The 25,940-nt window shown below is 53.4% G+C and overlaps 2 protein-coding genes across 4 annotated transcripts; one reads left to right on the forward strand and one right to left on the reverse strand.

Moving 5' to 3' along the window:
• The first annotated feature begins 1,258 nt into the window (after positions 1-1,258).
• On the forward strand, positions 1,259-14,713 carry SLC7A4 (solute carrier family 7 member 4). The gene is made up of 5 exons (XM_030583473.1): positions 1,259-1,330; positions 8,773-9,773; positions 10,496-11,172; positions 12,816-12,924; positions 13,746-14,713. The coding sequence occupies exons 2-5, from the start codon at positions 8,792-8,794 to the stop codon at positions 13,937-13,939; spliced, it is 1,962 nt and encodes a 653-aa protein (XP_030439333.1). The 5' UTR covers positions 1,259-1,330; positions 8,773-8,791; the 3' UTR covers positions 13,940-14,713.
• Positions 14,714-18,813: 4,100 nt separating this feature from the next.
• LOC115661002 (protein DGCR6-like) lies at positions 18,814-25,237 on the reverse strand. 3 transcript variants are annotated; one of them, XR_004002994.1, is made up of 6 exons: positions 25,097-25,237; positions 24,700-24,860; positions 23,910-24,010; positions 22,211-22,351; positions 21,050-21,188; positions 19,896-19,971 (listed from the first exon to the last, which is right to left on the reverse strand). XR_004002994.1 is itself a non-coding variant. In XM_030583078.1 (5 exons), the coding sequence occupies exons 1-5, from the start codon at positions 25,210-25,212 to the stop codon at positions 19,888-19,890; spliced, it is 618 nt and encodes a 205-aa protein (XP_030438938.1). In that variant the 5' UTR covers positions 25,213-25,236; the 3' UTR covers positions 18,814-19,887. The 3 variants fall into 3 exon arrangements, 2 of the variants coding, with proteins under 2 accessions (XP_030438938.1, XP_030438939.1); XM_030583078.1 differs by lacking the exon at positions 21,050-21,188 and having other exon boundaries at positions 18,814-19,986; positions 25,097-25,236; XM_030583079.1 differs by lacking the exon at positions 21,050-21,188 and having other exon boundaries at positions 18,814-19,971; positions 25,097-25,233.
• Between the last annotated feature and the right edge of the window lie 703 nt (positions 25,238-25,940).

Raw genomic sequence — 25,940 nt, forward strand, 5'->3', positions numbered from 1 at the left:
CATGCAGCTGTTACAGGAGGCACTATAGACAGCTGCAATCCATAGGGCCCTGGGCTGGAACCTGGAGTAGAGGGTGGGCCTGGGTTCCCCCTAAACCTCCCAATTCCTGATCAGACACAGGAGGAATTGACCTAGACTGAGGGGAAGATCATTAAGGTGAGCAAATCTGCCAATAAGTGCAGGACCCACCAAAGTAGAAGAGGAACTTTGTCACAATACACAGAAGCCTAAGTCACTTAGGCACTATTCAGAAGGTTGCCTCACATCAGCATTCAGTACTGGTTAAGAGAGAATTTCTCAGCCAGTGGGTCACAACCCCCATGGTGATCACAAAAAGCAAGTGGGGGAGTAGGAGGTGCTGAAAACTTTATTACTAAAATCTCATTCCCCGCACGCCCTCCCCCTTTAAGGTCGAGTTCTCTGTGTACCTTTCCAAACATTCCCCCCATCCGTTCTATAGGCTGATCACTGTTGGCATTGATCCATTTTTACTCTCACTTTTCTACTCAATATAAGGGGGGGGGGGTTGTGACAATTGGAGTGAGGGGGCATCAGCCCTCACCAGCCTAAGGCAGAGGATCAGTTGTGTAGTGAAGGAGGCAGCAGGAGGAACCAGGAGGGTCTCCTGGTGAAGGTAACAGAGCTGGGCCAAGCAGAACCACTTCCAGCTTTGTCTCTGTCACAGATTTTCTTTAACTACCCCTCGTGTGTCTGGCTTTGGTGCAGAAACTGGCCTTGCTGGTTAGAAAGTGCCACGTGCCTCACAAGCTGGCAAGGACTGACTCACACCCAGGCTTGCCCATAGGGTGACCAGTCAGCAAGTGTGAAAAATCAGGACAGGAGGTGGGGGTCATAGAAGTCTATATAAGAAAGACCCCAAAAGTGGGACTGTCCCTATAAAATTGGGCTACTAGGGTGACCAGATGTCCCAAAGGGCCAGTGAGCGAGGGCAGCTGGAGGGCTCGGGCTGGCCACAGAGCAGCGGAGGCTTTGGCAAATGTTGGCCTTTGTGTCCCAGGGGCGCTGGGAGAAGGCTCCTGCCCTGCGGGGGAGGCCCTGATAGCGCGGTGAGGGGCGCGTAGGGAAGAGACCCGCCCTGGTCAGGGCGCGGCCCCGGGGGCAGCCGCAGCCAGGCTGCAGCACCAGCCCTGCTCGGACCGCGCAAGCCGAGCCCGCGGCGCGATGCCCGGGCGCAGCCTGATCCGGGCCCTGCCGGCCGGCCGGCCGCGGGGCGGGGCGAGCACCGGGGCGGGCGCGGCGCGGAGCGGAGGTAACGAAGCGGGGGCAGGCTGGGTCGTGCGCGGGGAGACGGGAGCGATCCCCGCGGCAGGTAAGCGCGGCCCGGCCCCTGGGCACCTGTGCAGCCCAGGGCCGGACCCCCCCCCTGGGGTCGCGGCGAGCAGGAGGGGAGACGTGCCCCCCTCCCCTGCCAGCCCCACCGGTCCCCGCCCTTGCACGCACCCCCCCTGCACTGGGCGCTGCGCAGACCTGCGGGGGGTGCAGGCTCTGACATCCGTCCCTTTGGCACCCCCTACCCCCCGCCGCTCAGTGGTGGCAGGCTGGGTCTGGGAGAAGTGCTTCCACCCCGAGCCGGCCGGACAGGTGGCAGGACCGTGATCACAGGCAATGAGCTCCCCGCTTCCCCCTTGCATCCCCCCGATGGTCAGGCCAGCAGGGGAATGGGGAGCCAGTCCCCTTGGGCGTGGGGGGCAGGGGGAAGGGACTGCCTGTGCCCCCCCAGGACCTGTATCTGAGCTCAGCAATCTCTGCCCAGCTCTCCTGGGTACAGGAGGGGCCAGCTTGTTCGCTGGCTGGGCTTTGGCCTGGTGCTGGGAGGAGGGTGCCATCCTTTCCCCTGAATATTAGAGTTCCCACAGGACTTGGGGCTAGTAGTCAAGCTCCATTGGTGGTCCCTTGGGATAGAGGGAGCTGGTTACCCCTAAAAGATGCAGGATGGGAGAGAAAACCCCCAATCCCTCTCCCCCGGAGGGCAGTGCAGCCAGTGAGAGCAGAGTAACTGGGGGTTGATTGGGGCAGATGAAAGAAAACCTGAGGATGGTGTTAACTGAGGGGCTGGAGAGAGTGGGGCAGTGGGTAATAGTGGGTGCGGGTGGGGAGAAGCTGAGGCCAGAGGAGCAAGAGGCTGGAATTAAGGGACCAATAGCTGGGAGTCAGTGGGTATATGAAGGGTGGGGCCTGGGTGAACTAGCACCCAGGTTGAACAAGTGGATTTAGGGTTGCAGCAGCTGGGGTCAATGGTGGAGAGGAGCCATAGTCAGGAAGCTACTAGGTTCAGGGCTCCTGGGGGGAGCTGGGGTCGCTCTGAGAGCTGGGGAGGGGATAGTTAGGCTGGGGGAGCATGGAGGGTTGTTGGGAACTGAGCCCTCTGTGGGGCAGAGAGCTTGGGGGCAGGTGGTTTGGTCCTGGGAGACTTCAGGGAGCTGAATAGAGGGAGAGGCTGGTCTCTGGTTGAAGAGTGGGCCGATGTTACCCGATTCCCCGAGTGGGTGTCGACACTGCTGTTACTGGGGCTATCTGGTTCTAAATGCAGGTGCTGCTTCTCTTTGAGCTGAAAGAACCGTCTCTGTAGCAGGCTCCTCCACCTGTGGATGTGGCCAGCCGTTGCTAGAGAGGGACGGAGCCTCATGGGGTGGGTGTGGGTTGCACACCAGAGAGGGACACCGCAGGAGCTGGGACAGGGCAGGGATGTTTATACTGCAATCACAGCGTACGAATGCCGTGTAGACATACCTTGAGTCTGCTCCTGCACGCACCACCTCAGCAGTATGATGGAAAGAGGGGCAGCCCTGTCTCCAAGGCGTGTCCAGTGTTGATCATCTAGGGAGCGTGGCACAGGGCCCCTCCGTGCCTGACTGTACTTGTTGAGGTTTATACAGTCCCTCAGTACGAGGAGCCCACACACTTCTGACATTTGGGAAATGTGTGATAGAAGTGGATTAGTCCAGTAGCCACCATTGACAAGTAATTTGCATCAGTGGCCCAGCACCTGGGAACAACCCAAGATCTTTGTGACCTGCAGTTCCAAGCAGCTCAGGAACAATGGTCTTTGCAGCGTGATAGACTAGGGCTCTTTGCTGTGCTAGCCAATGCCCTGATTGTGGGCCATGTGTGTTTAGCATAAAAGGGGGTGGAGCCCAGGCACAGGAATTCCCCTGGTGAAGGTGGGGGAGTCCACTGATGTTAAAGGGGGGCTGCTCATTGCCCCCAGATTAGGGGCATGTTGGAGGAGGAGGGAAGGGGAATTTCCAGAGCACTGCACTCTGGCTGCCCTGGTCTGCTAGATGGCTCTATAGGAAGTAACCATAAGTTAGGGCAGCCCCTGGACTGCTCTAGTTTACAGCTGTAACAGACTGTGGCCCAAAGACACCCCCAGAATCATGAAGGTGCAAAAGTGGCACCTTTGTGCTCCTTCCTTCCCTCCCTGTCAATTCCAAACCACACCGGAGGTGTCAGCAACACTTGAAGAGCTTAATGTGCTCACGTTGGGGGGAACCCAGTAATTTCCATCCCAGAATACTGAAAGCGCTGGCACCTGACATTTAAATCCAGTAGCAAGGATGTTAATAAAACTATCAAACTAGGGGTGGTACCATGTGACTGGCAAATCACTAATGTAATACTTAAGAAAGCGGGGTAGGGGAATGATCTGGGCAATGAGAGACCTGTCAGGGATGTCTACACAGCAAAAAAAACCCCTGCAACTGGCCTATGCCTGCCGACTCGGGCTCGGGGAGCTTGGGCTGCTTCATCGTTGTGTAGATGTCCAGGATCGGGCTGGAGCCTGAACTCTGGGACCCTCTCCACCTTGCAGGGTCCCAGAGCCCGGGCTCCAGCCTGAGCCTTGACATCTACACTGCAGTGAAACCACCTCACAGCCTGAGCCCCGTGACCAGGTGTCCGTTTGTTGTGGAGAAATACCCTTAGTCAGACCTCAGTAGTACATCAGGCTTTAAAATAAATGGAGACGGAAAGAATAATTAAATACATGGAAGTAAACGGAGAAAGGAAGGTAATGCAGCATGGGCTTACCAAAGGAAAACAATGCCAAGCTAACCCAATGTCTTTCTTTGATAATTGATATTTTAGGTGAGGGAAATGCCATAGATCTAATATCAGTAAAGCATTTGATACAGCACTACATTGTCAGGGAAACAGGAGAAGATGGGAGTCTGTACAAGAATTGTAAGGTAGTAAGGAGAGAAGACAACGGGTTGTGCTGAAAAGTGAATGATGGACTGGTGGAAGGCTACTCAAGGATCGGTTTTTGGGGCCAATCTTGAATATTTTTATTAAGGACCTTGGCACAAGAAGTGGGACGAATGCTAATGAAATTTGCTGATGACACAAAGTTGAGGGGCACCATCAGTACAGAGGGGGATCAGACTAGTACACAAGAAGAACCGAATGACCGAGAGGACTGGGGTAAAAGGAGAGGGATGAAATTTAATAGTACAAAGCTCAAGATCATGCAGCTAGGGACTAATAACAAGAACTTCTGCTGCAGGCTCATCAGTTGGCAGTGATGAAGAGGAAAGAGACCTGGGTATGTGGGTTGATTGTAGGATGACTGTGAGCTGCCAATGTGACCCTCGGCTGGATCAGGCGAGGCATTTATTGTAGATATTGAAGTGTTAATGCCATTGTACAAGGCACTGGTAAGACCTCCTCTGGAATACTGCCTACGCTTCTGGTCACCCATGTTAAAACCCAAACCCTCCACACCACCTGGAACAGATGCAGAGAAGGGCTACTAGGTTAATCGGGGGAATGGAGAGCCTGTCTTAGTAGAGGAAATTAAGAGCTTGGCTTTTTTAGCCTTGCAAAAAGGAGGCTGAGAGGGATCTGAATGTGCTCTATAATTACATCGGGGAGGAAGGGGGGAGTGGAAGTGGGTAAACTTTATGAAGGGTGAAGAGCTATTTAAGCTAAAGCACAATGTTGGCACAAGAACAAATGAGGATAAACTGGCCATGAACAAATTTAGGTCTGAAATTAGAAGCTATGTGAGCAAAAACACTAACTAGTTTTAAGACAGAGCTTGACAAATTTCTGAGTGATTGTGTGATGGGGTTACTTGTGGTATGGGGGCAGGACTCAGCAGCCACGGAGGTCTCTTCCAGTTCATGTCTTATGTTCCTAAAATCTTGTGCTTCAGAACTTCACTGGTCACCTGTAGGGACCAGAAAGGAATGCCCCCCAATGTATTCCGGTGTTTGGGCTGGGAAGCGTTCTTCCTATGAAGCATCAGAGATAGCCAAAGCTGGAGATGGGACTCTAGATGAGATGGGCCTATGCTCTCAGGTGGTTGTGCAAATTCTCTCTCCGGATTTGGCTATTGAGTCTTGGCCACATGTTCAGGGTCTAACTGATCTCCATATATGGGATTGGGAAGGAATTTCCCTCAGGTCAGATTAGCAGTGACCTTGGGGCATTTTCATCTTCCTCAGCAGCATCCGGTGTGGGTCAGTTGCTAGAGTGATCTCAGCATATCTCACTAAATTGATTCACTGCCATTGCCTGGGGCATTGGTTCACCCTTGGTCCCTTCTCTTCTCTGCCTGTGGCACATCATAGTCTAGTCTCCTGGAGTCTGTAATATGTTGGTCTAATTCTGGTTGTTCGGTTTGATGTGGGGGTGGCTGGAAGGGTTGTTGGCCCGTGCTATATAGAAGGTCGCACGAGAGGATCTGGGGGTCCATTCTAACCTTAAACCTGTGACTCTGTCCACCTGGAATGTTGATACATTTTCTGCTTAGACACAGCGGGGCCTAATTCATCCCTTGTCCTAAGGGTCTCCAATTCAAATGACCACGAAGGCCACATGAGGGCTAGTTCATTGCCTGAGGGCTGCATAACAGATACCCGCCCCCTCGCTGCCTCCAGCTCTGCCCCCACCTCTTCCCACCCCTTCCCTGCCCCCATTCGAACCCTTCCCTGAAGTCCCCGCCCCAACTCTGCCCCCTCCCTGCCCCCAGAGGCACATGAGGGGTGTGGTGGGGACTCAGAACAGGGAGTTGGGGTGCAGGCAGGGGGCTCAGGGCAGGGGGTTGGGGTGCAGGCAGGGGGCTCGGTGCAGAAGGGGTGTGGGATGAGGCAGGGGGTTGGGGTGTGGGATGGGGCAGGGGGCTCAGGGCAGGGAGTTGGGGTGCGGGCAGGGGGTTGGGGTGCAGCAGGGGTGTGGGATGAGGCAGGGGGCTCAGGGCAGGGGGTTGGGGTGCGGGATGCTCAGGGCAGGGAGCTGGGGTTCAGGCAGGGGGCTCAGGGTGCAGTCGGGCTCTGGGGTTGCAGTGGCGCACACCGGGGCCAGGGCAGCTTGCCCCGGCCACACTCCGCAACATAGCTGGAACCATGTCACTGTGGCCCCTGGGGGAGGGGGGACACAGGGCTCCACATGCTGCTTGCCATGCCTCCAGGTACCTCCCCCAAAACTCCCATTGGCCACGGTTCCCCATTCCTGGCCAATGGGAGCTGTGCAGGGGGGTGAGGGGGAGGTGTCAGCCGCTTCAGGGAGCGGCGCGGGGCTCGAGGTGGGCAATCCTGCGGCTGTAGTTTGCCCACCCCTGGCCTGGAGATAGGCCGGGGGGAGAGGCGCGGGCCGCAGGAAATAGCCCTATGGGCCGCGTGTTTGAAGCCACTGCCTTATTATCCGTTCTCCCTGCACCCAGCCACCATGTGTAGATTGTCTTCTCCTTTCCTGAATTGTGCTTTGCCCAGGAAGATCTCTGCGAGATCCTTGTGTAACGGACCCCGGTTGTCGGCAGGCGGGATCGAACTGGGGTCTCTGGAGCTTAGTGTATAAGCCTCTACTGCGGGAACTGAAAGCCATATGGCTGTTAGCTAAGGCTTTAGAGCAGACTCATTAATCTCTCTCTCTCTGTGTGGTCTCCGTGCCACTCGCTGGGACAAAGCACCACGCCCAGGAGATGTGTGAGTTACACACGTCAAAGCACACAGCATAGCTCCTCCCCTAGTACTGGGCTAGCCAGAGGCCCTCAGCATCTGTTCGGGAGCTGATCCTGCTAGTTGCTGTAAATCACCAATTCCAAGGCTGGTTGTTTTACTCAGCTGCAGTTTTAAAAAAAATGGAGGAACGAACATACACTAAACATTCAGCACGAGAAAAACTGCGTGACTCCGTGTATTGAAACGTAGCATTTTTTAAAATATAATTTCATAATTTTTTTAAAAAGCCACGATAACATTTCTGTTTGTTCATTTTGGACCATATGTCTCCCCCACGTGGGTCACCAGCAGAGCGGGAACCTTTAGATGCACAGCACAGACCACTGAGCATTAACAGACTTAGCTTCTGAGGGACCATCCGCTAACGAGGGATGAGGCAGACACTTTGCCAGTGGGTTTCATGGCTGCTGGCTAACAGCAGAGGAATGTGGAGACTCAGGAATCCTGGGTTCAGTTACAGGTTTTGGAGGGGAGTGTCCTCTAATGATTGAGGCCCTTTCTGCCCCATCTCCTCTGCCACTACTCCTCCCCTCCAGGCCCTGCCCCTCTGCTCCTCCACCCTTTGTATTGGAGCCAGACTGCTGCCTTGTCCTGAACCTGTCCCCACAGCAGCTGGGAGGAGGAATTAGAGGGACCCACTGTCCTGGGATGGAGCATGCTCTGTGGGAACAGAATATGATCAGTCTGATCAGCATGTATGAGGCAGGAGGGAATGGTGCATGTTCAGTGCAGTTGGTCTCATAGATAACGCTGCCAGTCTACTGAGCATTGATGTGTGAACTGAAATCTGAAAGGCTTAAAATGGGACCGCATTTGGGCAAGTTTTCAAGGGAACACCAAAAGGCACATCCCTGAATACAGGGTAACCTCCCTGCCAAATGCCAGGCACTGCTTCAGAGCCTGGAGGGGCTAGAGTTTCGCAGTGAAATGGTTGTAGGGGGTTTTGTGCACAAAGGCAAAACAATGTATTTTTTCCTCTTAACCTTGTGCTCAGAAACAGCTGAACAGGTTCTGATCACCTCTTAAAAAGAGTCAGGCTGAGGTGGACACCCAGCACTAGGAATTTCAACCCAAACCCTTAATGTTTGGCAAAGTGATATGCAACTGAAAATGGGCTTTATCTTTGAAAGTGGCAGTCAGCCTTCACTAGAGGTGATACTACCAGCTCTGCCTAAAATACCCGTTTCAAAGAAGTCATAGGCTCCCGTGTAAATGGTTTGTGGATACACACATGGACTCAATTCTGTGATCTGTTTACAAAGGACAGGTTCACTCCTGGGTGAGCAGGAATCCTTCTGGGAAGGGACTTTTTGATGGAACACCAGTACATCCTTAATAAATCACTGCTTCTTCTCTACTTCTCTTGGATTCCCTGGCTGCAATGTACAGCCGTAACACACAATTCCCCATAACTGGTGTGATTCCCCGAGGAACAACCGAGGCAGGCCTGAGTCTGGGAACATAGGGGCTCAGCTGGAAACCTTCCTGAGCCCTTGCCACCTGCCTGCCCCCTGCTGGTAATTGTTGGGAGTTTGGAGAGATGTATCCTTGGTCATGTGATGTGGGTGTTAACAATCAAGAACCAGGCTAGTGCTTGCTGGACCTGAGTTAGTTAAAGTGCCGTGGGGAGCAGGGAGGGAGAGAGGGCTGGCTCGTGTTTGGGCCACGTGTGTGGGGGAGAGAGGGGCTGGTTCATGCTTTTTTTATTCCTCGCTAGGTTTTTGACGTGGAGACTTCTGCGTGACACGCTGCTCTGACCCTCCCTCTCCTTCTGCCGTCCCTGCTGCAGGCGGGGCTGTCTGTCTGAGATGGCGGGCCGGCTGCCTCGCTCTGCGGACCTAACCCGCTTCTGCCAGAAGCTCAACCGGGTGAAAACTCTGGAGGATGACATGATGGAGACGACCTTCAACAGATGCCTCTCCACCATTGACCTGACGCTGCTGGGCATAGGGGGCATGGTTGGTTCTGGGCTGTATGTCCTCACGGGCACAGTAGCCAAGGAGATTGCTGGCCCTGCTGTCGTTGTCTCTTTCATCGTTGCTGGCTTTGCCTCTCTGCTGGCAGCTCTCTGTTATGCCGAGTTCGGTGCCCGGGTGCCTAAGACAGGTTCCGCGTACATGTTCACCTATGTCTCCATGGGCGAGATCTGGGCCTTCCTGATTGGCTGGAATGTGCTCCTGGAGTACATGATCGGGGGCGCTGCGGTGGCGAGGGCCTGGAGTGCCTATCTGGATTCCATATTTAGTCATAAAATAAAAAATTTCACTGAGACCCACATTGGCACATGGCAGGTACCGTTCCTGGCACAGTACCCAGACTTCCTGGCAGCAGGTGTCCTGCTGATAGCCACAGCATTCATCTCCTTTGGGGCCAAAGTGTCCTCCTGGCTTAACCACGTGTTCTCAGCCATCAGCTTAGGTGTGATCCTCTTCATCCTCATTATGGGATTCATTCTCGCAGATCCCAAGAACTGGAGTGTCCAGGAAGGCGGCTTTGCTCCGTATGGGCTGTCGGGCATCATGGCAGGCACGGCCACCTGCTTCTATGCCTTTGTAGGCTTTGATGTCATAGCAGCCTCCAGTGAAGAAGCCAGAAACCCCCAGAAGGCTGTTCCCAGAGCAATAGCCATCTCCTTGGGCCTGGCTGCGGGGGCCTATATACTGGTGTCCGTGGTGCTGACGCTGATGGTGCCCTGGCACACTCTGGATCCTGACTCTGCCCTGGCAGATGCGTTTTACAGACGAGGTTACTCGTGGGCAGGGTTTATAGTTGCTGCTGGTTCCATTTGTGGTAAGTATGGACAGGCTGAAACCTCAGGTCCAGACACCCAGTGCCCCAGTCCCTGGGCTAGCAGTTAGGCCTGTGTCCTCTGGCAGGGTATGCGAAAGCAATGACATCTCGGGTTATGCACTGCACGTTTCCAGGGCCTGAGTCATAGCCGCCAGGCTACTGGTTAGTGCTCAGAGTCCTGGATGCCATTTCCATGTTTGCCACTGACTCGCAGCATGACCTTGGCCAAGTCACTTAACTGCTCTGCTCCTTTTCCCGTGCTGTACAATGGGGATGGGAAATGCTGGGTGCTAGCTCCACCTCCTTGGAGGCTGCCTCCCCTCTGAGTTGCTCCCATTGTCTGGGGCTGCCTGTTGGTCTGTCCCAGGGCTGAGGGACCCTGGGAATGAAGCAGAGTCCTGGATGGAGTTCCTATTCCCAGGCAATCTCTCCCGATGGCAAAGTATTCTCTCGGGCTCGAGGGTCCTGGATCTACCATTTGCGTGCTCCCTGGAAAACCACTGAGGAGCGATGGACTCCACTGGAGTGAGCAGATGAGCCTGACCGTGGCTGCCTCGTGGGAGAGATCCCCACACTCACTGGCAGGTACACATGAGCTCAGGAACTGCACTGCTGCCTTGTCCCTGAGCCAGCTCTGGTCCCGAGGGTGATGTGGGCAGGTTCGGGTGTGTGACTCTGACCCTGTGGCCTCTCTCTCTTTCTTTATCCTTCCCACCCCCCAGCGATGAACACCGTTCTGCTGAGCAACCTCTTCTCCCTCCCCAGAATTGTTTACGCCATGGCGGAGGATGGGCTCTTTTTCCAGGTGTTCTCCAGAGTGCACCCCCGCACGCAGGTGCCCGTGATCGGGATTGTGGTGTTTGGGGTGCTCATGGCTCTGATGGCCCTCATCTTCGACCTGGAGGCCCTGGTGCAGTTTCTGTCCATTGGCACTCTGCAGGCTTACACCTTTGTTGCAGCCAGCATCATTGTGCTGCGCTTTCAGCAGGAGAAGTCAGCAGCTCCCCCTCAGCCTGTCAGGAGCCAGCCCAGTCCTGGGCCCAATGAGGGGGCTGGGCCCAGCGAGCTAAAGGAATACGAATCCTTCTCGGACAAGCTGCAGCTGGTGGGCACAGACAAAGCCAAAGTGCACCGGGAGCCAGGGCAGCTGAAGGCAGCTTTCGAGCCCTACCTGGAGTTCCTCAGCGACTTCTACCCTGGGGAGGTGGTCACCATTGCTGTGGTTACCTTGATGGTGTCTGCCATATGCCTGTGCTCCATTTTGGTATTTGGCAACACCCATCTTCACCTGCCCACCTGGAGCTACTCTCTGCTGCTGCTGCTCTTCAGCCTGGGATTTCTGCTCAGCTTGCTTCTCATTTGGGTCCATGAGCAACAGCAGAGCACCAAGACCTTTCAGGTAGCCATCTGCCCCTTTCATTCTCATTGGTTGCTATGGCCTGGGGGAGGTTGGATTGGCCCTTGCACAATAATGTCTGGAGTAGAGGAAGGCTGGGCTTGTGGTGAAAGTGCAGGTTTTCTTTTACTGGACCACTTCTGTTGGTGAGAGACAAGCTTTTGAGTTACACAGAGCATTACTTCATCTAGGACACCTTCATCTCCATCTGTGGCACTCCGAGTGCCCACAGTTAAGCATAATTAATATAATGTAGTTAACTCCAGCGATTAACTCAAAACAAATTAACTCAATTAAAAAATTAATCATGATCAATCAGAGTTTTAATCACACTGGTTAACAAAAATAGAAAACCAATTTACATTTTTGATGCTTTTCTGCATTTTTCAATTACAAGACAGAACACAAAGTGTACAGTCCTCACTTTATATTTTTATTAAATATTTGCCTTGTAAAAAAAAGATAAACACAAGATAGTAACTTTCAATTCACCTCCTACGAGTACGGTAGTGCAATCTCTTTATCATGAAAGTGCAACTTACAGATGTAGAATTTTTTTTAATAACTGCACTCAAAAATAAAACAGTGTAAAACTTTAGAGCCCACAAGTCCACTCAGTCCTACTTCTTGTTCAGCCAATCGCTCAGACAAATGAGTTTGTTTACATTTACAGGAGATAATGCTGCACAATTCTTCTTTATAATGTCACCTGAAAGTAAGAACAGGCATTCGTGTGGCACAATTGTAGCCAGCATTGCAAGGTATTTACGTGCCAGATATGCTAAACGTTCGCATGCCCCTTAGTGCAGTCTACAAGTTGAAGCAAGATCTTTTGTTTCTCTTTCCAGGGCAAATACTTGTAATAAAAAATAACAAAGTGAGCAGTATACACTTTGTATTCTGTGTAATTGAAACCAATATGTTTGAAAATGCAGAAAAACATTCAAAATGTTTATTATACATTTAAATTGATATTCTGTTGTTTCACAGTGTGATTAAAACTGCAATTACAATTAATATTTTTAACCATTTGATAGCCCTAGTATTAACCATTTGCATCAATCCTCTCTGTCGTTTCCTAACGATTCCTATGCATCAGTGTGGTCTAACTACTTGTCTAGTGCCTGGTAACCTAAAGACCAAACCCACCCTGAAGTCCCTTCTTCAGAAATCTCACCCCATCCCTTTCATGGTCTCCTGCTCACCATCTACGAATAAGAGTGCAAAATTATGACCTAAAGTTGTATTCTTCTAGGCCTGTATGATCACAAATAAAACCCAGCCTTTAGCATAACTACTGCTATTAGGCCTTCTACAACAAATCCTTAATATAGCAAACCTGGTAACCCAATTGCTTGTGTTCACCTGCTTGCCCCCCAGGTCTGTTTCAACCTAGTAAGCAAAACAGCAAGACAATGAGGCATTGAGTATCAGTGTTTTGATACTCAAAACATTCAGGTCAATCATATACCCCTGTATCATTATACTCATTGCAAGCAGGGGAAAGGTCGTAGGTCAACAACACTTTTAAAGAATTTTTCTCAGCAGTTGTCCACCCTTCTGTGTCCTTTGAATGTGTGAGCTCAGCCTTAGTTGTGACTGTCGTAGGCGTGTTCTCTCCTCACTGGCTGCTCTTTTCCTTGCAGATTCCCCTTGTGCCACTCACTCCTGCGCTGAGTATTCTCCTGAACGTCTATCTCATGCTGAAGCTGAGCTACATGACGTGGCTTCGATTCTCCGTCTGGTTGATCCTAGGTGAGTTCCGGTGGTGGCTAATCAGTGGCGTTACCTCTCCTGAGAAGCAGGCCCATTCTGAGCTGAGGAGCTGGTGACATCCATGGTGATGCTGGGCTGGGTCATACAGGTCCCTGTAAGAAAGCCTGGAGAACGATGTTTGAATGACTAGGGAGTCGGACGCAGGCAAGGATATACTTGCATCGCTTAGAATAGCGTGGAACAAAGGATAAGAGAGCATCAGTAGCTGCCTATGGGGTGTCAGAGCCAAGGGAGTGATCTGCTGTTAGAGTAGAGAATCAAGAATCGACTGCTATTTACTATAAAAAGCTTTGGCAGAGTGGAATGCAGCTTGGCTATGGAGTTGTAGGCCAAGTGTTTGATAAAATGCATTGTGCTGTCAGTGAGAAAATGAATTAAAATTGTCTTGAGTTAAAAATTAAAAATCAGTGAAATGGCCCTGACTGGTCTGGGGAAGTAAGGAGGGAAATCAGGCTAGGGGCCTGTTGAGGTTTTGATTTTAACTCTCCGGCAGGGTATGTGAATACAACCATGGTCAGGGCCATTATAAAGAGATGGGAAGGGATACTGTCACATGGTCTGAAACTGGTGGAAGGACCATAGACGATGGGCCATGGTGAATGCCAACTGGTTGAGTAGGCGGGTGGGGGCCGGTGGGGCCCTGCAGCACTGGTGTTGGGCCTGTTTTCATTTTCCCTCCCTTTCCTAGTCAGAACCTCCATCGCACACATTGGGGGGGGTCTCTCCCTCCCACCTTGGCTGAGTCAGACACAAGCTCCTTTGCCTTGCCGCTAAAGCAAACTCTCTCTCTGCTGCAACAGGCCTCCTGGTGTACTTTGGTTACGGCATCTGGCACAGCAAAGAGAACCTGCGTGAGCCCACATCCCGCAGTGTGAGCGCCCGCTATGTGGTGTTCCCTAGCAGCAGCCTGGAGGAGACGGTGCAGGCGGTTCAACCCAACCCCCAGCCCTTGATGGAGCTGCCGGATATGGTGACTGAGGAAGCCAAGCGATGATGTGTCAACGGCGTAGCAGCCTCCCTGCGTGAAAAAGGACACCCCCCACCCCCACTTTCCTCTGCCGAAACAGCTGCCGGGGCTGGGTCTTTCCTGAGCAAACTGGGCTCTGGAGGCAGGATGGTGATACACACACTTCCCCCTGCGCACTCACAGCAAAAGCACTAGGGAGGTGATGGCTGCCTCCTTTCCCGTACCCTGGCACACAGGAATCTGGCTTTTATCCCCCTACTTCTAGCTCGTAGTAATGTGTAAGCCGCGCCTTCTCCAACTGCTCCACCCGAATCCCCTGCCAAACCCACCACAACCCTCGTAACAATAGAGGGATCACGTTTCAGCTCCACCACTCTGTGCCCTGCCTGTCCTGAAATAGCGGGGGGCGAGTAACAAAGTCAATGTGGCCATTCCCACCAGAGCCCACTGTCTCTTCCCATGGCGCAGGGTGTATGAAGAAGGGTCTCTGGCAAACAGGCAAGAGGTGCCACCCAGGTCACACGGGGCTGAGAGTCAGGACTTTATCCTGGCTCTCATATGAACTCCTGGCCTCGGCTGAGTCCCTTCTCCCTAAACCTCACCCCCAGCCGAGGGTGATGCTTAATTAGATGGTGTGTGTAAAGCACTTGGAATGTGCAAAGCACAACAATTGCACAGTGTTAGGGCATTTCTATGCTAGCTTTTCTGGGGTTCTTGATACAATTGGGTGCTGATCAGGCATCTGCTGGCATTCCCTGCCCTAGCCCAGGTCAGCATAAATCATAGAATCTCAGGGTTGGAAGGGACCTCAGGGAGATCATCTAGTCCAACCTCCTGCTCAAAGTAGGACCAATCCCCAGACAGATTTTTGTCCCTAAATGGCCCTCTCATGGATTGAGCTCACAACCCTGGGTTTAGCAGGCCAATGGGCAAACCACTGAGCTATCCCCTTGAAGTTACATGTTCAAGCACCTAGTTCAGTGGGGTCACACCCAGGGCACATTTGTGTGGTTCCATTATTCTAAAAGGCACAGAAATGAGTGTGGTGCTGGGGTGCGGCCCAGGCCTTTGTACTGAGTGGGGCTGGCAAAGGTGAGGCTGAGCCAAAAACCTCTGGTTGTAAATCCATGGCCACACTGGGGCAAGTGCAGAGGGAGCAGAGATTCCCCCTACCCTTTGTTAGCTAGTCCCATGCAAATGGTTTCTAGACAATCACTTTACTAGTGCAGTGAAATAGCACATTACCCTGGCTGTACCCTCACTCGCTCATCCCAAGCAGCTGGGCTGCCTGACCGCCAGCCTGACTCTCATGTGCCCCCGGCCTCCCATGCGTAGCGCTTAGCCCTGTACGACACACAGGATGGCTAGGCCCTGCCCAGCAGAGAGCGCGCTCTGAAAGCGAGCGGCAGCTCTGCGTTTCCGAGAATGGCCAGGGACGTGTGTCCTGATGCAGGGCTGAACTAGCTTGCAGTGGCCTGGGGCTCCATCCATGTGACAGCTGCCTATTCAAATTTACAGCAGCCCTCCTGGGGCTGCCTCTCAATCCCATCCCCCCCGCTGACACTGGGCCCCACAAGGGGCTGCTTTGGGCTCAGGCTCCTGTGCCCCTCACCTTTTGCAGTTTCCTTGTGGCCCTACAGGCTGCTGTCACAGCACACAGGGATGGGGGCAGGCCCTCGTGTCCCCTGCGCCCTTGCAGGCTCTAGCCCCTAGGCTGACCCTGCTCTGTTGCCAGCTTTCATGTAAATAGGGCTGCGGCCTCCCCCCACAAAGCCAGCTTTTGGGCTGCCCTTTGCCTGGTGACAGGGTGAGGCCTTGCCCTGCAGATCAGTTCATTTCTGAGCAGAGGTGAAAGTAAGCCGGTCCAGTCCGCTCCGGCATACCAGCAAGAGCCAGTACGCTGTACTGGACCGCACTGGCTTCCACAGCAGGGATTTAAAGGGCTCTGGGCTCCCTGCTGCAGCAGGCAGCCCAGAGCCCTTTAAATCTTGCCTGTGGCTCCGGCAGCTGGAGCTGCAGTGGGGATTTAAAGGGCCTAGAGCTCTAGGGGGGCCCGAGCCCTGGGCCCTTTAATTTTCCCCTGAGCCCGGGGGCTCCCAGCCACCTCTGCAACTGGGAGCCCCTGGTTGATTTAAAGGCCCTGGGGCTCCCAGCCAAAGCCGGTGCCCCAGAGCCTTTAAATCTTGAAAGACCCCGCCTCTTCTGGTTGAGGACACGCCCTTCTTCAGGACTCCGGCTGTACTGGTAAGTCCTATAAGTTACTTTCACCCGTTTCTGAAGCTCCTCTTTCCATGGTTCCCCTTTGCCCATTTTCTCCTCTTGGCTGCTGTGCCGTGAGCCACTGAGCCCAGCTCTGACTTTAGGCCAGTGCCCAGGGAGAGCGGGAAGGTGGCTGTTGTGTACTGTACATGTCTCCCACCCTCCGCAGCTGCATACCGGCAGTGGGCATGTCAGCTGTCCCCCGCCCCCCTCCGAGTCTCTGCCATGGCCCATGTGAGCTGCAGGTAGGGCTTGGGCCAGGTGTGAGTACAGCATTGTTACTGCATGAGCTGCTGGCCGAGGCCTAGTTACTAGTATTTATTAGGAGGAAATGTGCAGACCCAGTGCACGCACCACAGAAAGCACAACGGCCAGGCCCTGCAGCAATGCCTGCCCTCCATCCACCTCCCCTGGCCTTGTGGAGTACTGGGAGGGGGTTGTATAAGGCAGGAGATAGGGGGCAGGGGAAGGGACTCCGGGCTTACATTCTGACAGCCTGGCTCTTTGCCTAGTGGGGAGCCCACTGGAGGCAGCTGTGCAGCCTGGGCATTGGCTTGTGAATTTGCTGTGACTGCCTGAGGTGGTGTATTTAGCACATGCTGTTCTGGGTCCTGGCTGCTCTGTTGGTGCCACCTTGCCCTGCCCTGGCACTTGTGTGAAATGTACCACACAGGGGGCTGTTATTGCCAATGGAGTTGTGTGTCCCTGCTGTGCTGTGAACAGTGCCTCTGTGTAACAGCTTTGTAACAAAGGTGCTGACACTAGCCCTGCTTATAAATTATGGTTCTACAGTCACTCTGCCTGGGCGGGAGTCTGTCCGCACTGTGCTGTAGTCAGTCTACCTGGAAGTGGAGCCAGCCTGGTGCAAGTCTGAGGCCAGCCCTGCCGGTCCCACAGAAAAGCCCCTTCTGAGGCACCCCACTGCACCAGCAGGGCACGGCTCTTCTTGTGCTTTGCTCTTCCAAATCTCCAACAGCTTTGCTGCATTGTGCCCAAGTCCTGAAAAGACTGGACCCAGGCAGAAGCATCAGGGCTGGGAGGCTGGCTGCTGACTCCAGCTGGAGATGAGTTTGAGGGGTCCCTTTGAGGAGCAAGTCTGCAGAGCAGCAGGGGTATAGTATCTTTGTTCCTATGTCACCAGCCTCAGCCTTGAATAGGCCCCAGGGCCAGAGGAACACATAGGCACTGTAAACCCACGTCTAGGGCCCTAGCTGCCGGAGTAATGTGATGAGGGCAGAACCCTTAACTGTGGTCAGTCTCTGGCTGTAGTGTTTGCATAGAAAACGTGGAAGATGCAAACTCTGCATAATCAGTGCACTGACACCTCCGGAGGAGTTACCCTAATTCACTGCCGTGCAATGCACCATCAGCCCCAGGCCACCAAGAGACTGAGAGTAGCTGGAGGAAAAGCGAGTTGGCCCACCGACAGGTGGATATGCCCCAGCTGCTGGGGCATGCACTGGAGGGGCCCCTGCTGCTACACCTGCCTGTCTGAAAAGGGGGAGGAGGAGAATGGCACTACCACTTCAGGCAGGGGGTGAAAGCATGATGGGGAGTAGTTGTGCTGGGCCAGGCCTAAAGCTCTGCTATGCCTCAGCCCATCCCTCCAGCTTTGCCATAGCTCTCTCCCCTGCCCGTCCCACCTGTCACATTGTCAGGGCATCTCCTTGCCCATGGGCCAGTCCAGGCATGCCCAGGCAGATCTCAGCACTTCAGCTGTCACATCTCTGGGCAGTGACTCTTGGTCCCCTTCCCTCACAGTGTGATGTCCCCAGCAAGCCAGTGTGCACCTGTGCATTGTCCTGTCTCTGAGGGCCCTTCACAGTGTATTGCCAGCAGTGATAAGTTACAGCACAGCTCTTTTGAAGTAGGCACTTCTAGTTTTACGGTAAAAACAATAAAAGTTCCTATGCAGATGCTTAAAGAATACAAGTCCCCCCCCTCCACCATTTGGAGGGCTGCAGGCTGTCAGGGCAGCCTAACATGGGGTGTCCTCCAGAGTCAGGGTGTGGCACAGCATAAGCCCCAAAATATAGTCCAGTGCACATAGTACTTAAAATACCACAGCTGGTCCCTCAGTGCCCCTAATACAAGACACTGGCATCATCTGCCACAGCCATGCTCTTCAGTCCTTTCCTGTCCTTATACCAGGACAGCTCCCACAGCCCTACCAGCTGGAGTGCAACTCCGCTCTTCCCAGCAGGCACCTCCACAGCCTCTCTGCTAGGAGATCCTCCTCACCTAGGGAGCGACCCTCAGCCCTCTGGTGCTAGCTCTCCAGTGTGATATCAGCTGGCAGGCCCTGCCACTGCTCCCCTGCCTTCAGCCCTCTCTGGCCCTTGGCTTTGGCCTCCCAGGCTTACAAGTCAGCAGCCTGCGCTGCTCTCCGACTGAGCATTCCTCCCTGCTGCTTTCCTACCTCCAGCCTTTCCCCAGAATCACCTACAGCATCTTTCAGGTGTTTGAAGCTCCCACCTGCCCCTTTTCTTCTCTTAAAATCCAAATTGGAGGCCGCTGATCAGTCACAGGAGTCCTGGCTCTTTTTCCTCTTAAATGCCAGTGCCATCTTTTGACAATACCAAAAGATTGGAACATCTGTTAGAGGCATTAGGTAGCAGGAAATGAAAGCCAAGAGCCAGACATGAATTGCAGATGAATTATTTATTTCTAAACATTCTGAGGCCGGCATTTTCAAGTAGCACGCAGTAACATAACCCTTAGCATCCCCCCGACAGGCTCAGGCTCCTCTCTGACAAAGTGCACAGCTGCCTTCGCAGCCCCAGAGTGGGCAGGCACAGGCTTGGCTTTCTACTTCAGGTGGGAGAAGAGAAGTGGCAGCTCACACTGTAGGGAAACCTGTGTCGTCTGCCCCAAGGCTGCTTTGGGAAGGAAAGCGAACTCCAGCCAGATGTCTGCTTTTAAAAAGGCCAGCTCCTGCTTTTAGTACCAGAAGCTGTTAAACACCGTCCTGTCATTTGCAGTTCTTTACCTGTGACACATGCTCCCCCTCTGAGAAGCAAGGCAAGGCTGCATTTGAAATGGAGCAGCAAATACTGCTCACTAATCCAGACTGATCCACTCAGACATATGCGTCACTAAGATGTGGCAGCCATTTCCCTGCTCTCCAGAAGGACCCACTCAGCTGGGCACTGAACACAATCCCAGGGCACTAACTGGTGCCAAGGTCATATCGAGCATATGTCTGCTCTCTGTTGGGTTGGTAAAACCATGCCAACACTGCCCATGAAAGAGGATTACTGCTCTTGAGAAATCTTGTGCCTTACACATACCCTCCAAGTGCCCAGAAACTGTGTCTGGTCCTGTGAGCACGTTTTCCACACAGCACATCACCCAAGCGCGTGGACTCGGGGCTGCATGGACACAGCACTGGCCACTAAAGAACTTGGGGTCTCTGAATAAGAGGCCACAGGTTACTCCTCAACAGCTGTACTTGAGGAGCTGGGTAGTGAACAGCTGGGGAATGAGAATGGATGCCATGTGCTGAGGGGTGAAGGGAACAGAAGGAGCACAATGCTCTCTACTTGTCTCCTCTGCTGTTCATGCCCCCCTGAAGGAATCGAACAGTTTCAGCTGTTTCTTCTACACTTGGTGACCAGTGGCTTCTCTCTGATGTTACAGAGCAAATGATGTAAGTAGCCTGTTATTTAGTGTGAAGTTTAGCGGGAGATTCTGGACAAAGAGGAGCTGTGCCCTACTCAGGAGAAAGCCTTCTCTGGCTGCGATTCCTTCTGCTGCAACTTCCGTATCAGCTCCAACAAGTTCATCTGTAAAGTCAGCTCCTGCAAAGGGAAAGACTAATGAAGAAATTAGATGGTCCCATTTCTTGGACACTGGCTGCTAGCAAGAGCTGCTGAGGGAGAACTTGGTCTGCAGCACACAGACTATCAGTCGCATGAGGGGAGTGAAAGAGAAAAGCTGCTCATGCAAAACTAAGGCTTTTTCTGGTTTAAACACATTCACAAAATATGAGGTACATCACCACATGAGATCTGATGCAAATCATCCCATTGCAGCAGGGGTGGGCAAACTTTTTGGCCAGAGGGCCACATCTTGGTATGGAAATTGTATGGCTGGCCGGATGGGGCAGGGGATTGGTGCACATGGGGATGAGGCTCCTGCTGGGGGTGCAGACTCTGGGGTGGGGTGAGGGGGATGGTTTGGGATGCAGGAGGGTGCTCCAAGCTGGGATCAAAGGGTTTTGAGGGCAATTAGGGCTGGGGCAGGTGGTTGGGGTGCTGGGGGCTCAGCAGTGCAGGATCTGGGCAGCACTTACCTGAAGCAGCTCCTGGAAACAGGCCTATCCCCCCCCACCCCGTAGGCAGGGCCATGCCATTCTGCCGTGTGGAGCTGCTGCATGCACAGAGCAAGGCAAGCCCCTGAGCCTGCTCACCGCCTGGAGTGCCAGAGCAGGGGAAGCTCCCAACCCCACTCCCTGGCAGGAGCTTGAGGGCTGGATTAAAAGGTCCATCGGGCTGTACTTTGCCCACCCCTACATTACAGGGTACTGATGATTTAAGACTCACTTTATGAAGGTTCCCTCCTTTTCCACTGCTTCTTTGTCAATATACCAGGTGAGGGGCACAGTGGCCTGTCACCTTTGCAGCATGTATGGCACTAGGTGACACTTTCCATTAAAAACTTAAAAGTTAAAATGCTCACAAAAGGAAAAGGTGGAGTGAGGTCTGGCTGGGTTATTACTTGTACTCCATTGGCAAACAACATGACTCAACTGTGAGGAACTCCCCTGTAAAAACCACCATTATCCTCCTTCAAAACCCTTCTTATAAATGTCCTTTTCTGGGATACTACAACAAATTTGACCATGGTTAGGCCCCTGGTAATGCCAATAATGCTGACCGATAGGGGGGTATGAGAAAACGGACACTATCTGTTGTTTCTTGTCATACTTAGATTGCAAAGTCTTTTGGGCAGGAGGCCATCTTTTTGTTCCATTTGTGTGGAGCACCTAGCAGTGGGGGCCTGGTCCATGACGAGGCCGCATAGACACTAAGGTAATACAGATCAATAATATTTCTGTATTTTTGAAAAAGTAACTTTATAGAGGTGTTTAGTAGAGCAAACTGGAGCATGAGCTGATGGGTGCACAAGGAGATTGTTTTCCATCAATCAGTTATTTCTATTATGGCAGTGGCTGGAGATTCCAACCAAGAACTGTATCCTTCACCAAGTCCCTTTACAGTAGGCAGCTACACAGAGGTGATGACAGTGATTTATAGATGAGGAAAGTGATCAGTTCACTATAATGTTATGTTTATGTTCTAGATAAGGCAAACTAAAGTTTCAGGGTTGAGAGGCTCCTGGCATACATTTCTCCTCATCTCAGTAGAACCCGCAGTAGAAGAGTGTGGCTCTTTGTCCCCCTCTACTGGTTGGGCTACAAAAGTAGTTTGAGCCTGCTGTTGTTTCCAGCCAGAGGACTTAGGCCAGTGGTCCCCGCCATGGCGCCCGTCTGGGCATCTATGTGCACCCATGTACTGCCCAGCAGACAAGAATCCGCCGAAATGCCACCGAAAAGTGACATCATCAAGAGGCGTCACTGTCGAAATGCCGCTGATTTTTGGTAGCATTTTGGTGATGACGCCTCTTGACGTTGCCACTTCTCAGCGGCATTTTGGTGGATGCTTAGCCACCAAGGAACATGGCTGGCGGACGTTGTCTGGCGCCCGCCACCCGGAAAAGGTTGGGGACCACTGACTTAGGCCATGTCTACGCAGGAATTACTGTGTGCAGCAAGCCAGGTTGGAAGTCTACAGTGCACCAGGTTGCCAAGCATTAATATGCCATGTTGACAAGCTTTTAGCCCTTCAGTTCATGCAGCAGAGCAAGGATCACACTTCTAACACTGGAGACTGAGGGTTCAACCCCTCTGCCATGCGGTTGGACAAAGCCATGAGGATGGCTTCTGGTATTTTACCCTTCATTTCTCATTTTTGTTTTTAGCCATTTACTTGTAAGAGTATTGACAAATCTTGCACTACTCCCTGCTCACACACAGACCTGTGGGTTTGTGGTGATGTAAAATCCAGACACTCCAGCTTTCTCTAGGGTGCTCTGCTGGTCAACTACTTTCTGGTCCAGTTCCAAGACTATTTTCTCATCCATCAGTCGCTGTTCCTCTCGAATACGCTGCTCCACAGCCTGAGAAATGAGAAAAAGACACTGGGATTCTAAAGGTAAAGACATTTAATGTTCTTCCTCTAGTTACTTTCCTATTAGCTTTTCTCCTGCCCCTGTCTAATGAAACCCAGAAGCTATTTGATCCTTTGGAAGCTTTAAAGGGGCCCAGGTCCTGTTTGTACTCCAAGAATATCTTATTCCCCGCATTTCTGAAAGGCAGGGAGATAGACTAGGCAGCACCGTCACGTTGCCCACCACAATGCATGGGACAACTGCTCTCCTCATGAGGCTGTGTTAGAACACCAAAACTAGGTGCATACTTCTCTGCAGAGCAACCCCTGGAGCCGATTTGTTCGCAGACCTAATTCCCCGAATCCTGGCTTTCTAACAGGAAGGCCAGTTCAGTCACTGCTACCTATGCAACTACAAACTGACTCTTTGTGGAACTGCAGCCCCCTGGGGAGAGATTAGCCCCCAATTAGGGGCCATGAGCAGGTTTCAGGGGGTCTGCCTAAATAACCAGAGAGCAGGGCTAGCATTAGACTCGCTGAGGCCCAAGCAACTTAGCTTTGTGCCCCCCACCGTGGTGAGGGCCCCAGGCAATTGCCCTGCTTGCTACCCCCTAATGCCAGCCCTGGTTTTTAATCCACTCGATATGCAGAAATACAGTTGTTGTGGCACAGGCAGGAGGTGGAGTTTTTATAGCATATTGGTGGGGCCTCAAATGAAAAGGTTGAGAACCCCTATCCTATGTCACAAGAAAAGGTTTCTGGGATAAATAGAGGCATAAACAGAGCAAGGGAACAACCCCACAGGGGGCATTCTGGGGATTGGGCATGGTCAGTAAGCAAACCAAGATTCCTAACCTGACTCCCTGCCTCTGCTCACAGTCCTTGCCAGCTCTGATCTCTAGGAGTCTAGCAGCAGAAGCAGGCAGCACTGTATTTCTTGTACGTCACTGTCTAGTATGGAGGCCTTAACAGAGTCAGAGCAATCCCTTGGGTAGGGCAAATTGGGGTGACAGCTCTGGGCCCCGCACTTTGGGGGGCCCCACGGGCCGGTGCGATTAGCTGGCACAGTTGGTCCTGGAGGAGACGAATCCATTGTTTCCGTCTCGCACTTTGGGGGCCCCGCAGGCTGGTGTGATTGGCCAGCACGGTCAGTCCTGGAAGAGACGAATCTGCCCCAGGCCCTGCACACCCCTAGTGACGGCCCTGACTGCAGATGTAAATATGCTGGAACTGCTATATGCCACCAGAAGTTCACAGTACACAAATAATCAATTACTTTCACCTTCTCTAGTGACTTCTCAAGATAGGCCCCTGGGAGTGGTAGTCTAGAGCACACAACAGGGTTTGATCATCACTACTTACTGATCATCAGATCCTATAGCCAGAAGTCTAACTCATAGGTCTCCAGACTGATTTCAGAACCAGCTTCAATATTTGTCCCCTACGTTTAAGTGTGGCTTTACTGGTTTTTACGAACGACACACGCTACTGCAAGAAGGTTGCAATTTGTAGTTGGTAGGAACAGCTTCAGCAAGTGGCAAAGAAGAAAGTGCTAACGAAAGCCTTACCTCCAGCTCCCTCTGCTGAGCTGCTTTGAGAACTGGCAGGTTGTGAGGTTTGCAGGACTGCTGGGCCTCCTTGTGTTTGTGGAACATTTCCTGCTTGAGCACTGATTAATAAACACAAAGTTAGACTCTCCATCCAGAATGACAGTAGGCAAGGAAGGTACACCCATCATTTCCCCTATTCCCAGCAGAAGGCTAGGCTTTGGAAGTTAAATATCCTATTTCAGAGAACACTGCTTTCAATAATTCCCTTGCAATCTGGAGCAGAGCAGTTCTGGGGAGAAGTGGATACCCTGAGGCAAAGTACAGAAGCTCAGCCACTACACTAAGGTATTTATCAAGGTGTTTGAATAGCAAAATTCTGTCCACAAACTCTCAGGTCTCTTTGCTACCCACAGGAAGACAGAGCGCTTTAAAAATGCAGCCACTAATGTAGCTCACTTATATTAATTCTTCCATCTGCACAAGAGCATTGGTTCTGCAGCATAGCCATACACATACACTGACAAGGACATGCTCCCAACATCCCTGCCAAAAGCACACACTCAGTGATGTTATAGCTACTGGTTGGCCACTGCTGCTTCCTGTCCTGGGGCTGCCAGCCCTTTCCATCAGGCTGCGAGAGGCTGGTTTCGCCCCGGGCCAGCTGTTACTCTCAGGACAATCTGACTTCACCTGTTCTCGGTGTCCAGCGCCGAGCAGGGGCTGCAAAGCAAGGGACTAAACGGCCAGTTTACTAGGAGGCGGGAGAGGGCTCGGGCTGGCGAGGGGCTCGGCGCTGCAGGGCCCTCACCTCGGTGCTCGCTCTGCAGCTTCAGCCGTTGGTTGTAAAGGTTTTTCTCCGTCAGGTGCTGGATCTCCAGCAGGCCCTGGACGATCTCAAAGACGGTGCCATCGATGAGCGCCAGCGCCAGGTCACTGAGGATGGTGTAAGACAAGCGCTGCTGGCAGGAGCTGCAGGGACACGGGAGCAGTCAGCGAGCCGCCCCGCGTTAACCCCCCCCATCTCGGGACTCGGGCCCCACGGCCCCGCTCCTCCCGGGGGCTGCCCCGCCCCGCAGAGCTCAGCAGCGGGCCGGGCCGGGCCACCTACCTCCCCCCACGCGTGTCACACGCCGGCCGGACTGGGCCTGCCACGCGCGGGAGCGACACGCGGGGGGGGCTCAGGCCCGGCTCCCCCTCCCCCTCACCTGGGCAGCCCCTTCACCAGCGCCTGCAGCTCGGACAGCAGCTGGTAGTGCCGCTCCTGCTGCCGCGCCCGCTCCGCCGGCTCCTCGTAGGCGAGCCCGGGCCCGCAGCGCTCCATGCCGCCGGGGGCGCGCTCGGCCGCTGGGTGGGGCTGTACGTGTGCGGCCGTGCGCGCGCGCTCCCTGCGGGTGGGTTGGGCTGTACGTGTGCGGCCGTGCGCGCGCGCTCTCGACAGGTGGGTGGGGCTGTACGTGTGCGGCCGTGCGCTTGCGCTCTGGGCAGGCGGGGGCGGAGCTGCAGGCTGAAAGCTCCGGGGGGCCTGGCCCGGGGGGCTGTGGGGCAGCAGGAGCAATGTGCCTGCGGCCGCGGGCGCTCTCGCGATTTGGGGGGCAGGATCTGTGCGGCTGTCGGGGTTGCTAAATGCATTAACTGGGGCTGAGGGCTCCCCGAAATACCTACACACTCCCCTCCAGCACCCCCAAATACCCCTCCCAGTACACACACCCCTCCAGCACCTCCAAATACCCCTCCCACTACACCCCCCCAAATAGCGCCCACACCGCTCCAGTACCCCCAAATACCCCTCCCACTACACACACCCCTCCAGCACCCCCAAATACCCCTCCCAGTACACACACCCCTCCAGCACCCCCCAAATACCTACACACTCCCAGCACCCCCAAATACCCCTCCCACTACACGCACCCCCCAAATAGCGCCCACACCGCTCCAGTACCCCCAAATACCCCTCCCACTACACACTCCCCTCCAGCACCCCCAAATACCCCTCCCACTACACACACCCCTCCAGCACCCCCCAAATACCGCCCACACCGCTCCAGTACC

The sequence above is a fragment of the Gopherus evgoodei genome, chromosome 13 (genome assembly GCF_007399415.2).
Source record: "Gopherus evgoodei ecotype Sinaloan lineage chromosome 13, rGopEvg1_v1.p, whole genome shotgun sequence".
NCBI lineage: Eukaryota > Metazoa > Chordata > Testudines > Testudinidae > Gopherus > Gopherus evgoodei.

What these genes read in the sequence shown, in the direction of transcription:
- SLC7A4 (XM_030583473.1), top strand. Translation starts at nt 8,792, where the DNA reads ATGGCGGGCCGGCTGCCTCGCTCTGCGGACCTAACCCGCTTCTGCCAG. An exon ending in TGCTGCTGGTTCCATTTGTG is followed by an intron (nt 9,774 to 10,495) that starts GTAAGTATGGAC and finishes CCCACCCCCCAG; the next exon opens with CGATGAACACCGTTCTGCTG. An exon ending in CTCCGTCTGGTTGATCCTAG is followed by an intron (nt 12,925 to 13,745) that starts GTGAGTTCCGGT and finishes CTGCTGCAACAG; the next exon opens with GCCTCCTGGTGTACTTTGGT.
- LOC115661002 (XM_030583078.1), bottom strand. Translation starts at nt 25,212, where the DNA reads ATGGAGCGCTGCGGGCCCGGGCTCGCCTACGAGGAGCCGGCGGAGCGG. An exon ending in GCTGCAGAGCGAGCACCGAG is followed by an intron (nt 24,011 to 24,699) that starts GTGAGGGCCCTG and finishes TTTATTAATCAG; the next exon opens with TGCTCAAGCAGGAAATGTTC. An exon ending in CTCAGCAGAGGGAGCTGGAG is followed by an intron (nt 22,352 to 23,909) that starts GTAAGGCTTTCG and finishes CTCATTTCTCAG; the next exon opens with GCTGTGGAGCAGCGTATTCG.